Here is a 16,206-nt window from a genome sequence, read left to right on the forward strand (position 1 = left end):
CTGTCAATACCTAAATAAAAAGGTAAAAGTCTGTCCTTATTAAAATAGGTTTAACAGAAAGACAAGTCTGACTGTGCCCATTTAATTCTGGGGGGGGGGGGGGAACAGTTGGATTTGGAAATAAATTGCCAGCTTTTTCAATCTCAAAAACCAGTTTCTGAATGGAGTTTGTAGGAATTGCTTTCTGGGGACGAGATCTCTATTCAGTATCTCCTCTTGCTTGGATAGTGTATTGTAAATAACCCCTGATTTCAACTGCCTCTCCGTCAAACAGAGTTACAGTTCATCGTGTGTGCAGACCAAAACCATGAAGTGATAATGTGCCAAAATGTGATGTTAAAATGATCCCCAAATCTCTTGCCCCGAGACTGAAAACAAAGTCTGCACCAAGAATGTACACAAATGTGAATGGTGCAAATCTTGACGAGGTATGCGAAGAAAAGGACATTCCTGTGGTATATTTGTGTAGAAATCCAAACAGGTTCTGTCTTGCACGGCAGCCCATCCAAAACATATGTCAAAAAATTGCAATATTATGGATGTAAAGTGTCTCATTTAAACACTTGGGGGCAGGTGAACCACCCCATAAATAGCTCAGAAGAAGGGACCTGCATGGCCTGTCTGAGGCTGCGGGAAAAGGGAAATGGTGGACAGTCCCCAGACACCGGAACATCAAAGGAAAAGGTGGAGAAATATCCTGATATTTTTTCCTGTGACAGTTACTACACCATTGAAAGAGCTATGGCACCCAGGATTTTTCAATCTGCAGCTTCTGCCTGCATGTTCTCAGCAAAAGGTGCAAAACCATCCATGTCAAGTTCAGCCAACCACTTCATACCTAGACTACTCACAAGCAAGCAAGTGTCCTTGCTTGACTGCTGAGGTTTGGCACGACGTGGTCAGGAAATGGATCTTTTGGCCTTTCAACCCACGAGGCACCAACCAGGAGGGGATGTGGGGGCATAGAGATTGGGGAATGCAGAATTCACTCCTAATGCCATCCCCTGTCCCAGGGATGGCATTAGGCCTGCTTCCCTGCCCCAAATGCACCCAACACCCTGTGCTTCCTGGGGCACACTGAACATACTCAACCCTCATCATTTTTTTTCTAGGTTTTTCTCCTCCTTCCCTTAAAATCAACCCAATTCCACATCCCTGCTGAGTGCCCGAAATATATACGACATTTCATTGCCCGAGTCACAAGAGCAGAACGAACTGCTAGATTTTACTGGGGTGGGGAGGGTAGGAATATCCATGACATTAACCATCGAATGGCGTTTCGTTCCTGGCAGAGGGACAGCTGCCCGAGAGCCTTGTTGGTTGGGAATCAGCACGACATCATAAGCAACTGTCTCCAAATAAGCAACACATTTGTGACATGCACAGATTTGACGAGTTACACCCTTCCTTCCTATCTGCCATCCCTTCTACAGCGACCAAGGCACCCAGAGTTCTAGACCCTCTTCCTCCCCCAGACCATTTTAACCGCTGTTCACGTAGGAAGGTGAGTTTCTCCCTGCACCTGGCTCTCTATCCCATCCTCGCCTTCCCCCACTCCCCGCCATGAATCCATGAATGCTGCTCCTTACGCTCAGATACATGACATCACATTTGTCATGCATTCTGCCCCAGGCCGGAGCGGCTGCTTCACTCCACGGTAATCCCAGGCGTTGTACACGTTCGGAGAGGGATAAACCTACATTTTACAAGCCAAAAAGCAGCACAGCCTGAGACGCCATGTAAGTGGGCTTCCAGCATTTTCGAGATTACAAAAAAAAAAAAGGGGGGGGGAAAGGAGCCAGTGTGTTTGCGTTTAGGTGAGGGGGAAAGGAAGGCTGTAGCTCTTTGCATAGCCTGCTCAGATTAATGAGAGCGGCACCTGAGTCTATTGAAGCTCTTGGGCAAGTCTAACTTTTTTCCAAAGAGGCTCAGAGCTGACGGATGGGCCCAACGCCACTGGCTGCAAAGTGACCTGATTCGGTGCCTTGGGGCGGGGCCATGGCTCAGTGGCAGAGCATCTGCTTGGCATGCAGAAGGTCCCAGGGTTCAATACCAGGCATCTCCAGTCAAAAGGGAACAGGGAGCAGGTGATGAGAAAGATCTCGACCTGAGACCCTGGAGAGCTGCTGCCAGTCAGAGCAGACAGGACTGAGCCTGATAGACCAAAAGTCTGATTCAGAGTAAGGCGGCTTCTTGTGTGTCGTATGTGATCTATGGACTCCGAGATGCTATTCGGCTGAAGCTGATCCACTCCCCCTTATTCCAATATGCAGTATGTTGCTGTGATCAAAGGCTACAGGCTTCTTGTTGCTATTTCTTCACAACTCGGAATGACCGACTGCTGCCAACCCTTCTTTCCCTACAAGTAAACACACTGGGTTTGCTACTCTCCCTACTGCTTGCTCCGGCCGAAGCCAGCCAAGGGAGAGTGGCGAGAGAAGGGCAGGAAGGCAAGCCCCTGGCACGAGGCAATCTCCTTCCAGCCTGCTAAAGCCAAACCTTTCTTCAAGCAGGAAACTGTCTCTTTGGGAAAAGGACACACTGTGACATACTTGGGAAGGGTTCGTTCTGGCAGCAGAAAGGCACGTTCTGCCACAGGGAAGGCACACACACACAAACAAGCCCGGCCACTTCTTGTTTGCTCTGCGAGACTTCAGAAGAGAAGCTGATTTGATAAATGCACCAAGCCAAGACTTTAAGCAGCTAATGCCGCCGGAGCTGGAGAGATATTTGGGAAGCAGCGGGTGGCAGACATGCAATCAATTACAGTCTGAAAAGGATGACATTTGGATCATGGGTACCCGGGGAAGTGGTTTTCACGGCAAGGCAGATTCCGCCAACAGAGACGGTTTCCCTCCCTGGTAAATATGCTGAAGTAAGCCTGTTTGCCAGGTGTTGCCGTTAAGGGCTGGGTAGCCTGCAGCTGCTTGACGGTTCTAATCAGTTACACACGTCCAGTTCTAACCAGTCACACAGGGAGGAGCTGCAACTCGGGAGGAAGAACCTCTGCTTTGCAGGCAGAAGGTCACAGGTTCAGTCCCTGGAATCTCCAGTGAAAAAGGCTCAAGCGATGTGGAAAGATGTCTAACCGAGATCCCAGCTCAGTGGCAGAGCATCTGCTTAGCAGACAGAAGTTCCCAGGTTCAATTCTGGCATCTCCAGACGATAGGATCAGGTAGTAGGTGATGTGAAGGACTTCTGCCTGAGACTCTGGAGAGCCGCCTGCCAGGCAATGCCGACCTTGACAGACTCAGTAGAAGGCAGCTGCAAGTGTCCACGCCTTCGACGCCTTATGCTGTGGCATAAGATAATGGACCAAGGCACAATGCCCATCCCAGCTCCTAAAGTCAAGTAACATAATAGGCTGTGCTTGTTTACAGATTAGCTAAATGCCTTCCAAAGCTTATTATTGGAACAGGTTGTTCGAACAGAGTTCACCCAAGGCAACAGCATTCTACAAATTTCATTTCTGGATGCAGGAAAGCCCATGAAAGGCACACAGGCACTCTGTTGCATACAATGGACTGGCTGCATGTCTGTTCCATAAGTGTGCAGGCAGTGGAAATCTGCAGCTGGTCAAGATTTTCCACTGCTGCCTCTTCATGAAGACCGTGGTGCGGGTGTGGGCTGCCCCGTCCCCCTCCTGCCGGGTTGCCAGCCAGGGGCAAGCCACGGCAAAGAAGAACAGACCTTTTAAGCCACCAGCAACTGCTCTCCAGAGCAGCACGCTGCTGGGTATTTTCCCGGTGGCCAATCCACCCCTACCTAGCAGGATACTTTTATTTTATTTATTTATGTCATTTATAGTCCGCCTTTCTCACTGAGACTCGAGGCAGATTACACAGTGTGAGATTAGTACAGTCAATATCAAGGACATTTCCATAAACAATGCCATTGGGTAAATAAAAACAAGTTTACAAAGACACAGCCAATACAGAATTGAAGAAATGCTGAAACAGAATATAAGCAATTCTAACAACAACAACAACAACAGCATTCAATTTATATACTGCCCTTCAGGACAACTTAACACCCACTCAGATCAGTTTACAAAGTATGTCATTATTATCCCCACAACAGCAATCACCCTGTGAGGTGGGTGGGGCTGAGAGAGCTCTGAGAGAGCTGCGACTGACCCAAGGTCACCCAGCTGGCTTCAAGTGGAGGAACGGAGGAATCAAACCTGGTTCTCCAGATTAGAGTCCCATACTCTTAACCACTACACCATGCTGCCTCTCTAGGGCTGACAACATGAAGCACAGGTAGCTCAAAGGAGCACATATTTAAAGAACACAGAGAAGCACATATTTAAAGTAAATGAGTAGTACATAAATCAACATAGTGGTGAAGTCTATGGTCCCTAACTCATTAGCAAAGCATCGGAGACCCCCTCTGTACAATAAAGGCCTCCTATCTGAGCAAAAAGCCTTTTTGAATAATTAGGAAAGATCTGAAACTGAACATGAAAACAACTTTGCTAGATCAGATGAACAGTACAACTTGTCTAGCATCCTGTCTCAAATGGTGGCCAATCAGTTACCATGGAGGGCCAACAGGGTATGGAGGCCGAGGCCTTCCCCTGATGTTGCCTCCTGGCTCTGGTATTCAGAGGTTTACTGCCTCTGAAAGCAGGGCCGGCGCACCCATTGAGGCAGGTCCGGCCCCCACCTCGAGCGTTGGGAGGCCGGAGGGGGCGCTGGGGGCGGGGGCTGCTGCAGCCTGCCAGCCCTCCCTCCCGCCCCGCCCCCGCCGCCAACACGCCCCCAGCCAGGCACAGCAGCCGTGGGCCAGGCGCAGCAGGCGTTCGGGGCAGGGTGTGGAACCTCCCCAGCCACCCGCTGTGCCCGACTGGGAGCGCGGGCAGCCTCTGCGCGTCATCCCAGCTGCCCGCCAGCCAATGGGGCCAGCTTGCTGCATGATGATGTCACACGCAGTGACGTCATCACGCAGTGTGGGGCGCGTGTGTGCGTGCTCTGTGCGCACGCACAGAGGGGCCGCCGCAAGTGCCAGAAACCCTGGCGCCGCACCTGTCTGAAAGTGGAGGTTCCTTTCAGCCACCATGGCTAGTAGCCACTGAGGGATACCTCCTCCATGAATCTGTCTAATCCCCTTTTCAAGTTGTTTATGCCTCTGGTGAGACCCTAATCTGGAGAATCGGGTTTGATTCCCCACTCCTCCACTTGAAACCAGCTGGGTGACCTTGGCCCAGTCACAGCTCTCTCTGAGCTCTCTCAGCCCCACCCACCTCACAGGGTGATTGTTGTGGGGATAATAATAATATACTTTGCAAACTGCTCTGAGTGCGTGGTAAGTTGTCCTGCACGGCCGTATATAAATCGATTGTTATTATGTGAATGTTATTATTCATCTTTTATTTCAATCAAGAAGCATTTCCTTTTGTCCATTCTGAATCTACTCCCTATCCACTGGGCACCCCATGTTTTAGTATATCTAATTTTATAAACTTCTATCATATCCCTAACCCGTTATCTCTTTTCTAAACTGAACAGTGCTAGACTCTTTCTGCAAAGGAGGAACATCTCTCAATACAGTTTCCCTCACCTCCTCCCTCCATCAAGGAAGTTAATCATTTCCTTCCCCTATCCATTTTTTTAAATTGGGGGAACTTGCTTATTAATGCCTTTGAGGAAAAAGGAAAGGGAGTAAAGATCGGAGATGCATTTGCTTTAGTACGGAAAGGCCATTCAGAACGGCAGTGCAGGATTTTAAGGTCACAAAGCCAGAGTCAGAGCTCGCCAAGTGCCCACAGAGAAGGATCAGCAGAGAACCAAGACTTACAGATTTTGTGTTTGCCTTTGATGGGAAACTTGACTACCATCTCCTGAGGATTAGAACAGATAAAGACAAACGGGGAAGCCGACTCCTGGCTCAGATGTGGATACTAAGGGAGGAAAACAACAAAAACACATGAAAGGCATCATTCAGTAACATCAACACTGCGTTGAAATAAAGGGAACCAATAATGTGTTAAAAAACTACGCACATCTAAAATTAAAAACATGCGTGAAGCAGCAAAGAGCAGTGAAAAAGTTTAATTGCGGCCAAAGGAAGGTGTGTTCCAAGGGCTTCGGAGACCGATTCAGAGGTGGCCCAGGTAGAAATGGAGCTGCACCAAACATGGCCAAATCCAAGTGGCTGCCTCTAAGGGGAGGGGCCATGGCTCATTGGCACAGCATCTGCTTTGCATGCAGAAGGTCCCAGGTTCAATCCGCGGCATCTCTGGATAAAAGGGAGCTGATGACGTGAACGGCCAACATCTTATACCCTGGAGACCCTCTGCCAGTCCGATTAGGCAACACTGAGCTTGACAGAACAGCATAAAGCAGCTTTGTGTATATTCAACAAATGTAGACTGATTATCAGTGTGGAAGTCAGGTAAGACTGGACAGCAAGTGGGCTGTTGTTCTTAAAAGCCTGGGCCGATTTCCGGAGGCTCCTCCCCGGCAGAACATTTTACTCAAAACATGTTGGAAATTTGGGCAGCAAAGAGGGAGAAAAAAGGACATTGCTGCTTGCTAACAAAAGGAAGCAAAGGGGCTAACAAGAAAGATGTTATTAAAGGATCATGAACACATGAAAATGCCTTATATGAATCAAACCACTGGCCATCAGGGTCAGTCTTGTCCACTCATACTGGTAGCGGCTCTCCAGGGCTCTAATCTTTTCTTCCAGAGAATGGCAAAAGATCATCGAGAAGCGGATGCTTAGGAGAATGAATCAAACTTCACCTCCACCATGGAAGTGCCAGGTGAGACTTGGGTAACCCCGTATCTCTGAGCCTCCCCGGCCCTCTTTCCATGCAGTACAGGGATAACGACGTGGTCTTTACAGGGTTACTGTCAGGACTGATGAAATCACATATGCAAAACATTTTGCGTACTCAAAACACAGCTAATACAGACTGATATTTGTTATAAAAACAAAATAAACAAAACCTTCGTTAAAGGTCTTCCTTACGTTTTATCTCTATGTATGTTTGCGCACCACTCATAACCCACACCCCAGGGACCTGTTCACACAGTCATCTCAGCACCTGGTGGCCCCAGGGAAAGCCTTGCCTGTTGGCACCCAGCTGCTTCAGCCCACGTCGAGCCATTTGCGCACATCTGCTGCCCTGCATGCTGCAGGAAACATTTGGAAAGCAGCGCTGGAAAGAGGGTGCACCAAGAGCCAAAGCAGCCAGAGCTGATACAAGCAAGGCTTTCCCACCTGGTGCCACATGCCAAAACGGCTGTGTGAAAGCCCTAAATCTGCGCAAATCCTCTCTCTTTCTCATTTTCTGAGACACAGCCTAGCCTCAACTCCGCCTCCAAATGCAGGCAGATGCCCCAATCTGCAAAACAAACAAAAGGAAAAAAAACAAACCCAACCCTGAAAAGAATGCTCAAGAATGCTTCCCTTTGTCCCTTCATTCTTTGCAAAGCTTAAAGGCTTGGCTGGCATGCTTGCTTTCGACCACAGCAATGCCAGACTGAGATGAGCTGGGGAGCAATGGACTTTGGCTGCAGCTGGGCTGAACACCAGGCAGGTTGCTAGTGTGTGGGGGGGGGGCATTCTGCCCACTTCGAGGGAAGCACACAGGACAGGATTCTACCATTTTTACCTTGCAGAACCAGCAGATCTAGCAATGGCCGCAGCCGCCTCCCAGTGACCACAAACAACACATCATCAAAGCAGAAAGAGACTTTTAAAAGACAAGAGGATGAGTCGGATCGTGGGTTTTACAGTTTAGTGGGGAAATACATCTACATTTTCCACCTCCTGCCATATTTGAGCGTTGGCAGGAAAGATGCACAGCCTTACTGAGTTCTGTTTGTGTCTGTGCCTAACACAGGGGACTATACAAAATTCAAAGCCATTATAGCCATTTCTAAGGCACTTCTTAGCTAGCAGTTTAACTTTTATCTGTGCACAAAGAGATTCTCCTGGTGAATTACATATCCAAAGCAGATAATTCATAGTCAAGTTATTCCAACATTTATGTTCTTATTTGCCAGCAATGATAAGTCTGTCTAAGTTAAGTGCTGAGAAAGCGGGGAACCATATCTGTTCTGGACCCTTTCAATGTTGAGTTTTATAAGCAGCCAGAGTGAACATTTACTATGTTACATATCCCGCCCATCTGTAAAAGTGCTCAAGATGACTTAAGACATGGAAACTGTCCACACTGACATAAAATTCAGCCCCAACAGAACTCAATAAAGTCCTACGTTACTATGGAATACAAGTGTACAAACTGATCCTAATTCAATGCTGCAAGAAATGCAGGGAGCGGGAGGGAAATTCATGTACAGACCAGTCATACCATTATGATTGTACAAAAGCAGCCTTTCCAAAGGATCTCTTAAACAAACGAGACTGCTGTAGGCAGAGAGAGAGAGAGAGAGAAACTGGGACCATTACTGAAAAGACCCAGGCACACACTCTCGTACTATTTTAAGAGACTGTGGTGGGACTTAAGCAGGGCAGATTTTTACCAGGCAGGTGGGTTCACACAGTGAGAAGGCAAAGCCCCCACCTAGGTGTCTGTCTCCCAACTCTTTTAATACTTTGCTTACCTGCTCTGACAGTAACTCGGGAAAGTAGAGCCTTATCTTTCTCTAGTGGGCAAACTAGTGTGTGAAACATGACTCACCCATAGTTATGAGCTGAGCTCACGGATTTGACCCGAGGTTACCTAGACACCAGAGTAAACACTGCCCACTGGCTTTCACCAATTATTACCAAGGAGATCCCCTATCGGGGATTAAAAACAGGCTCTTTGGCAAAGGCTGAAAGCTGGGATTCCTGCTGGGTGGTACAAGGGTGCTCTGAGCCGGTGTCCCTACATAAACCCAGCGCCTGCACTCGGGCAACGTGTTTGGCAAACTGGAGGTGCGTGTATAACATCCCTACATACGCTTGGCTCACAGCACATTAGGAAACCAGCCTACGAACTGAGCCCCTCGGCTTGCCTGCTCTCTTTGTGCAACTGGAGCCCTAGCAGGAGATTCCCCCTGGCACGGGAGAGTTTCCAGCTGGCACCAAGCCATCCTTCTTCTACCTTCCCTGGAACGACTGCTGTTAAATTTGCTGGCGTATACGTTTTTGCAGGCCCATTACCGGCTGAATTAGCAGACATCAGCCCTTGGGAAACTCTGCCATGTACTGGAATGGATGCCGAGCTACTATCGTGGGGAACAATTCCCTCCGAAGGCAATAACATGGGGGAGGGCAGGTATTCTCTTTCTTTCAGCCTAGAAGACACCAAATCACAAACGTGGAAGGGTCCAACCTGCTGCTTGGAGCAGGGAACCGAAAGCAAAAGCATTTTCGACACACAGCCATCCTATCTCTGCTCGAAAACCTCCAGCATGGGAGAGTCTACCCCACCTCCCCACAGTAGGGCACCCCTGTTCTTTCCATTAAGAAGGTCCCAACGTTCAAATGAAATCTACCCTCCTCTATATGGACTTGTCTGATGTGTAGCAAGCTCTCCATTCCAACGCAACCACACTGTTCCATTTTCTTCCCCTCCCTGAGAAGACTGCTTCGTCACAGGAAGGCATGATCAATCTTGCCTATTCTGCTTTGCAAAGTCAAGGAGCCTCCTTAGGGTGGACAGATGCAGGCTCCTAGCTAGCAAGCTCCACACCTGACTGGATCAACATGAGAAGGGCACTGGCTGGGGCCTGTAAAGAGCTGCTTTGCTACCTGGCATTTCTAGATGGCCCTGTAGCTCCTGAGGAACTGCTCATTAGCTTTTTCCTTTCGGATGCCCCCTGGATTTCCCACTGATATTAGCCATACACGAAGAGGGTTAATTAAGTGGGAAGAGCCAAGTAAAAGAATCAGAGGTTGTACCATCACGCATCAGTGCAAATGTTGGATGCTGTTCCCGGGGTGCGCCTCCCTTGAATGATTGTGAGTAGATGAACTAGCTCCCCTGCAGACAAAAATCAAGGCAAGAGCCAGGGCTTTTTTTCAGCAGGAACGCGGTGGAACAGAGTTCTGGAACCTCTTGAAAATGGTCACATGGCTGGTGGCCCCACTCCCTGATCTCTAGACAGAGGGGAGTTTAGAGTGCCCTCCGCACCGCTCAGTGGTGCGGAGGGCAATCTAAACTCCCCTCTGTCTAGAGATCAGGGAGTGGGGCCACCAGCCATGTGACCATTTTCTCCGGGGGCAACCTACTGAGTTCCCCTACCTCTTTTCCCAGAAAAAAAGCCCTGGCAAGAGCTACCTATCGGCTGGGATACTCTTTTGGGGGGAATGAATTGTAGCCTTGGTCTGATGCATCCCACCTTCTCTTTGTGCACAAGCTGGCTCAAAGCTTCTGGTTCAGTAACAAACAGGAGATGGAGGAGCAGCAAACCAGCCCCCCCCCCCATGTCCTCAACAAAGAGGCAGGTGCTGTCCTAAGTCACTTGACCTGTTCTGCAACCTCCCCTTCTTTGCCATGCAGTGGCACCCTTCCGTCAAGCCTCATAAAGCTTCACAGCTGTCAGGCTAAGATTGCAGGTAATTAATTACTAAGGAGGTATTTTTCTACTCTTTTTTTCCCTGCAGGAAATTGCTCGCTGTATTCCAGTGAGAAAATAGCTCTTTAGCCAAACAGAACATTAAACGCATCAGCTTTTCAGCAAGTAGGTCAAGTGCCAGGGGCGGCAACGCTTCCTTGCCAGCAGCAAGACCCTCAAGAAGAAACAGAACCAGGCCTCTCAGGTGAAGGGGGGAACTTTGGGGTGACCTCACCCATTTTGCTGTCAATTTGAAGCAGCAGTCATCAGTGACGGGAGCTTTTCGCAGGGCACGGTTTTCTTTCTTGCAACACCTCACAAAGGCAGGACTTCCCCTACGTCCTGAGAAACAAGCTCCATGTGGAAAAAGGTTTCTGTGCCATCGTGCCACCTGGACGGTGGGCACGGCAGCATCTGTTGTGCTACCTGCCTGGACCACAAAGCAGCACATTCCCCACCTGGACTGGGCCGGGCAAATCTAAAGGCAAGTCTGATTACAGCTGACCCAGCCAAAGCCAGTTCCAGATTTTGTCCGCTGGAAGAGAAGGTAAGCGAGCAAACAAGGTCAGCCGCTCCTACATGCTGTTACTTCTCATCACTTCACAGCAAATGAGCAGCCACCGGTAGCAGTGGCTCCCGCTCGCTCGCTCAGTCTCCCCCTCTGGCTGCTGCTGTGAGAAGCAATCACTGTTTGTCTCTGCTGTTAGGAGGACAGCAGCCTGCAAGAGTTTCCTGCCTTTCAACTGACTACCTGGCACAGGAGCCACAGCCTCCACCTATCTTATTGCCATTTGACCTTTCCATCAAAGAGCTCAGAGCGGTGTCTGTAGTTCTGCCTTCTCCTATTTTATTCTCACAGCAACCCTGTGGGGCAGGTCAGTCTAAGGAAGAGCAATGGCCCAAGATCACCCAGTAAGGCTGCAGAGAGGTGACCCCACCCCAGCTCTAGTATGACGCTTTACCCATCACATTGTACTGACAGTGCCATGGAGGCCCACATGGCATGGATACTGCGGCCACTTGCTGCCTGTAGGAATGGCATAGATGCCAGAAGAGAGCAGGAAGGAAGGGCAGGCCCAGGTCTTCCAAAGGAGTCGAAAGTCACCACAGGGATGGGGGGGGGAGTGTGCAGCAGGACCAACGATCACAGTGGTGCCTCTTCCTGTGGCCACAGGGCCTCACCAGCTGACCAAGGCTGGGCCTGCAGCAGATTTGGCACAGCCACAGATTTTGCAGCCATTTGGTTAAGCTTCAACCTCTTCCATCCAACCATCACCATAAGTTTGCACATGCCCATCACTCATGCAACTTAGGAGGTGGGACATAGAATCATAGGGTTGGAGGTAGACCCCCCCAGGGTCATCTAGCCCAACCCCCTGCATCCTTGGTTCAAATTCATCAGGTTTTTAGATAGGTCTCATCTGTAATATGGGATACAGGAGGGGCCCTGTGAGGACCCGTTATTAACATATTCGTGTTTTTCTGTAAATCCTTGCAGATTTTTTGATCCATACAGGAGCGGGGTGGGTCACCAATCACTATTAGATATATGATAAACCCTGACCTACTTTACAGAGTCGTGGATGGATTAATGAGATCATGCTTGCATGAAACTCTGAAGAGGTATGTGTGCGCGCTGTTACGTTTAATGGTCCCTATCTGGGCAAAAAACCGTATCTGCATGTTTCCTCTCTTTTTGTGCAATTAAAGACTCCCCTCTCTGGGGATGATTAAACAGCTGACTAGCAACATTGTAAGAGAGGATCAGTTCCAGCTCTGCCTCAAGTCACCTCCTGCAATTATCAAGCACCGAGTACCATGAAAGAGAATCGCAGCCCTTCCAGAAATCCACTCAGAAACCAGATTCTCCAAGGCTTATGCTGGTGCTCTGTGGCACTATTGCGGAGATGTGGTGCCCGCGGCTCTGGGGTTTCTACTAGATCTCACGCGCTCTGAAGCCTGGAATCAGCAAAATGTGCCACCCGGGAATGTGCAAACCGCTCCCACCGTTCCTGGACACAGGGATTTGGTTGCTGGTGTGGCAGGATCCTAGCCCACATCTGACAAGGGGGACAACAAACGCTACTGATGCTGATCCAACGAGCAAGCGCAAGATAATAAGAGCCATCCTTTTACTGCAGAAATGCAATCAAAAGACAGAAGCGACATTGGCTCCTGCTTGCTGAAATTCCTTATCAGAAGAGGGTAGAAGGTTGGATCCAGCCAGGTTTCCACTGGGGGGGAAAGAAGGAAAGGTCCCCTTTAACAACCCCAAAAGATTGTTCTGGGGATCATGGAACCTGCATGCACAAAGGTCATGTGGGAGGGTGGGGATCGCTTTAGAAAAAAAAATGGGAACTGGGCAAGATTTGAGTAAAAAAGCTGGCTGGATCCAACCCTTAATTCTTCCTATGAATTTCCACAGGGGGTGCTACACGTCCCTTTTTATACTAGCTTTTAATCAATGCCGTGTCATGCAAATCTTTTTCTTTGGGCTGCCAATGTATTTCATCCAAATGTTTAAGATATGAATTGTTCAGATTTTAATATATTATGGATTTTTTAAAAAAGTTTGTAAGCCACCTTGATTTTAAAGAAAGGCAGTACACAAATGGCCAGATGAATAAATAAGATACTCACTGGCATGCAACTCAATGAGCGTTAGATTAAAAAGAAGAAGGGGGGGGGAAGCCCAGAAGTGATTCTCATACCCTTTTATGTGAAAGGTTGTTAAAAGCCTAACCTGAAATATGCGAGGGAGGAACAGTGTAAAACCACAGCTGCTAATAGTTATGGATGTGGTAATGAAAATGGCTTTACTAAAGGGGAAAAAAGAGAGAGCGAGGGTGAAAGAGCGACAGAGAGAAAGAGCTCCAGCTGCCTCCGCTGCTGAGGTTACAAACCACAGGCTTGCCGAGCTGCTGCGTGCAAAGGCAGCATCTTCCCTCGAGGCTGTTGAGAGCTTCTATCTGCCACTTGCAGATAACGGAACCTGCTGGCAAGTGGTTTGGGATGCTTTGAAGGGGAGACACAAAAACGTCTCAGCCGGGCGATTCCGTTTCCCTTTCATCTCGCACTCGGGCCCATTTCCTCTCCCATGGCAGCCTGCCTGTTCAGGAACTCAGGTGCAGGCAAGACCCAGACAGCAGCGGGAATGATGGAGGTGTGCCCTGGAGCGCAGGAGCCATGTCTCCTCCTGCATATACTCTCCCATGACAAATGATTTGACAAAACAAGTCCCTGGCCTGGCTACCGTTATCTCTAAGGCTGCACAAAGCAAGACTTAGCGGAAAGGACTGGCCCGCTGTCACATCGGGGGCCGAAGCCACATAAAGCGGCCGCTTTTAAGGAGTGAGGCCTTTAAAACCTTGCAATGCTAGATGAGATACTGCAGCTTGGGGTGAAATGATAGCAGCCAGTGGTGGTCTTAGCCAACGGACAACTGGGTCAGCTGCCCCCGGCCCCTGCTGCTCATTGCCCTGGCCTCCACTGGGAAGGGGAGAAGAAAAAGCGCAGGTTCTCTCTGCTACCACTCACATCCATCCGGTTCAGGGCTGAGGCCACCTGCTGGCTGCCCCAGCCACTTGTGATCTCCCCATGCAGGGCTCAGGCAGTCATCTCAGCAGCAGCTGCCTGTGCCTGCTCTATCCAAGCCTTGGGCAGTTGGGTTCCAGTGATGGTTCCCAGCTGCCTCATATGGGGCGAGGGTCACCCCTTGTTTGGCCTCAGCAGGGGACCACAGAGATTCTAGGGCACCATCCTGGTTTTTGCCCAGGGCTCCAGAAGCACCAAGACTCCCTCTGAGTAGCAGCAGATTGGAAGCAGACTTCATGCAGCACTCCCTCTGCCCTCCTTTTCATCAAAGTCGGTTCAGATTTGCCCAGTAGTCACATCAGTCGCTTAAAAAAAAACACAGTGTAGTGACAGGCACAGCCATACTGCTCCAATTAGATTTTTCACACACAAAAAATAGCCATTTGCCAGACACTCACGGATTCAAGAAGCTGCCTTATACTGAGTCAGAGGCTTGGTCTATCAAGGTAAGTATTGTCTACCCAGGTTGGCAGCAGCTCTCCAAGAACCTTGATTTGAAGCCAGTTTGGTGTAGTGGTTAAGAGCGGCAGGACTCTAATCTGGAGAGTCGGGTTTGATTCCCCACTCCTCCACTTGAAGCCAGCTGGGTGACCTTGGGACAATCACAGCTTCTAGGAGCTCTCCCAGCCCCACCCACCTCACAGGGTGATTATTGTCGAGGGGATGATAATATACTTTGTAAACCGCTCTGAGTGGGCATTAAGTTGTCCTGAAGGCCAGTATATAAGTCAAATGTTGTTGTTGTTGTCATTATTATTATTATTAAGCCTCAGAGAACCACTGCTGGTGTGAGTAGACAACACGGAGTGATTTTGTTTCTTGCAAGCAGCACCTCCTCTTGCTCATAAACTAATGACAAAAGATGCAATTTAGGAGGACTTTCTATGCAAATGGCATCATCAACAGATAGTTTACTAGGTTCCTTTTCAAAGGCAACAAAAATCAGGTTTTGAACACGTGCAAACTTGCTTGTATGTGTGGTTTCCAGAGCCATTCAGTACTGAAGAACTGAGCATAGAATCATGGAATCATAAAGTTGGAAGGGACCTCCAGGGTCATCTAGTCCAACCCCCTGCACAATGCAGGAAATTCACAACTACCTCTCCCCCCCCACACCCCCAGTGGCCCCTGCTCCATGCCCAGAAGGTGGCAAAACACCTCCAGGATCCCTGGCCAAACTGGCCTGGGGAAAATTGCTTCCTGACCTCAAAGTGGCAATCAGCATTATATTATTTAATATTTAATATTATTTAAATAACTATACTAGTCCTGAAGGGCGGTATATAAATCAAATATTACCATTATTATTATTTTGATATTTATAAATAGCAGCTGGGCAAACAACATATACCAATGTGGGCATACATAAGGAAGTTAACTGGAAAAGACGTATTTCTCCTTCGTGCTATATATGATACAGAAATGAAAGGAAGAGAGACAACCTTATATTCAGGAAGAACAAGGATGCCACCATTTTCAACCTAAGAAGCACACAAGTCTTTTAGAAATCCGACGGGTGTAGATCAGCAGGGAGGGCTGTACTGCCTCTGTATAAATCCAACAGCCCAGTTTTGGATCAGCATAAAGATGCTTGGGTACCAAACAGAGATTCGCATCATTACAGACTTCTGCGTTTTGCCTGAGAAGGCGCGTGCAGCCGGCTGGCTTGATCTGACATTCAATTTCTCCAGCAGGAGCTGCCTGCTGATAGTCAAGATGTCAGGCGGCTTTGGTTTGACACTCCGTTCCAAAGATGATCTATTATCCTTGCTTGTTTTTAAAAGCCACGGGCATGAACCGCTTATAGTCTATGCATCTGTTCCACAATTATGAGATTCATATATATCTAATACCATGTGTGAGAGAGGAACAACTCCATACACAAGGAGAGGCGCTTGCATGGTAACCCTGGATTTCTGGGTCATCAAGGATTACCATTCAACATAAACCCCCCGCTTGGTAAACCATGATAGCTAAGTAAGAATAGCTGGGGCAAGGCATTTCTGCCAAGCGGGGGACGGGACTATCTGAGTCCCAGAGGAGGTCATAGCAACATGTCAACCTGTATTTCAGTCTGAGCTCCTGTGTCCTA

General features: G+C 48.7%; 1 protein-coding gene across 1 annotated transcript in view; it reads right to left on the reverse strand.

The window, feature by feature from the left end:
* The window catches only part of TRIP4 (thyroid hormone receptor interactor 4), a 45,742-nt gene that overhangs the window by 8,226 nt on the left and 21,310 nt on the right, over positions 1-16,206 (reverse strand). The window contains exon 12 of the mRNA XM_055002962.1: positions 5,800-5,902. Within this exon, the coding sequence (XP_054858937.1) occupies positions 5,800-5,902 (103 nt within the window). The remainder of the gene's footprint in view (positions 1-5,799; positions 5,903-16,206) is intronic.

This window comes from Eublepharis macularius, chromosome 18, assembly GCF_028583425.1.
Source record: "Eublepharis macularius isolate TG4126 chromosome 18, MPM_Emac_v1.0, whole genome shotgun sequence".
NCBI classification, from domain to species: domain Eukaryota; kingdom Metazoa; phylum Chordata; class Lepidosauria; order Squamata; family Eublepharidae; genus Eublepharis; species Eublepharis macularius.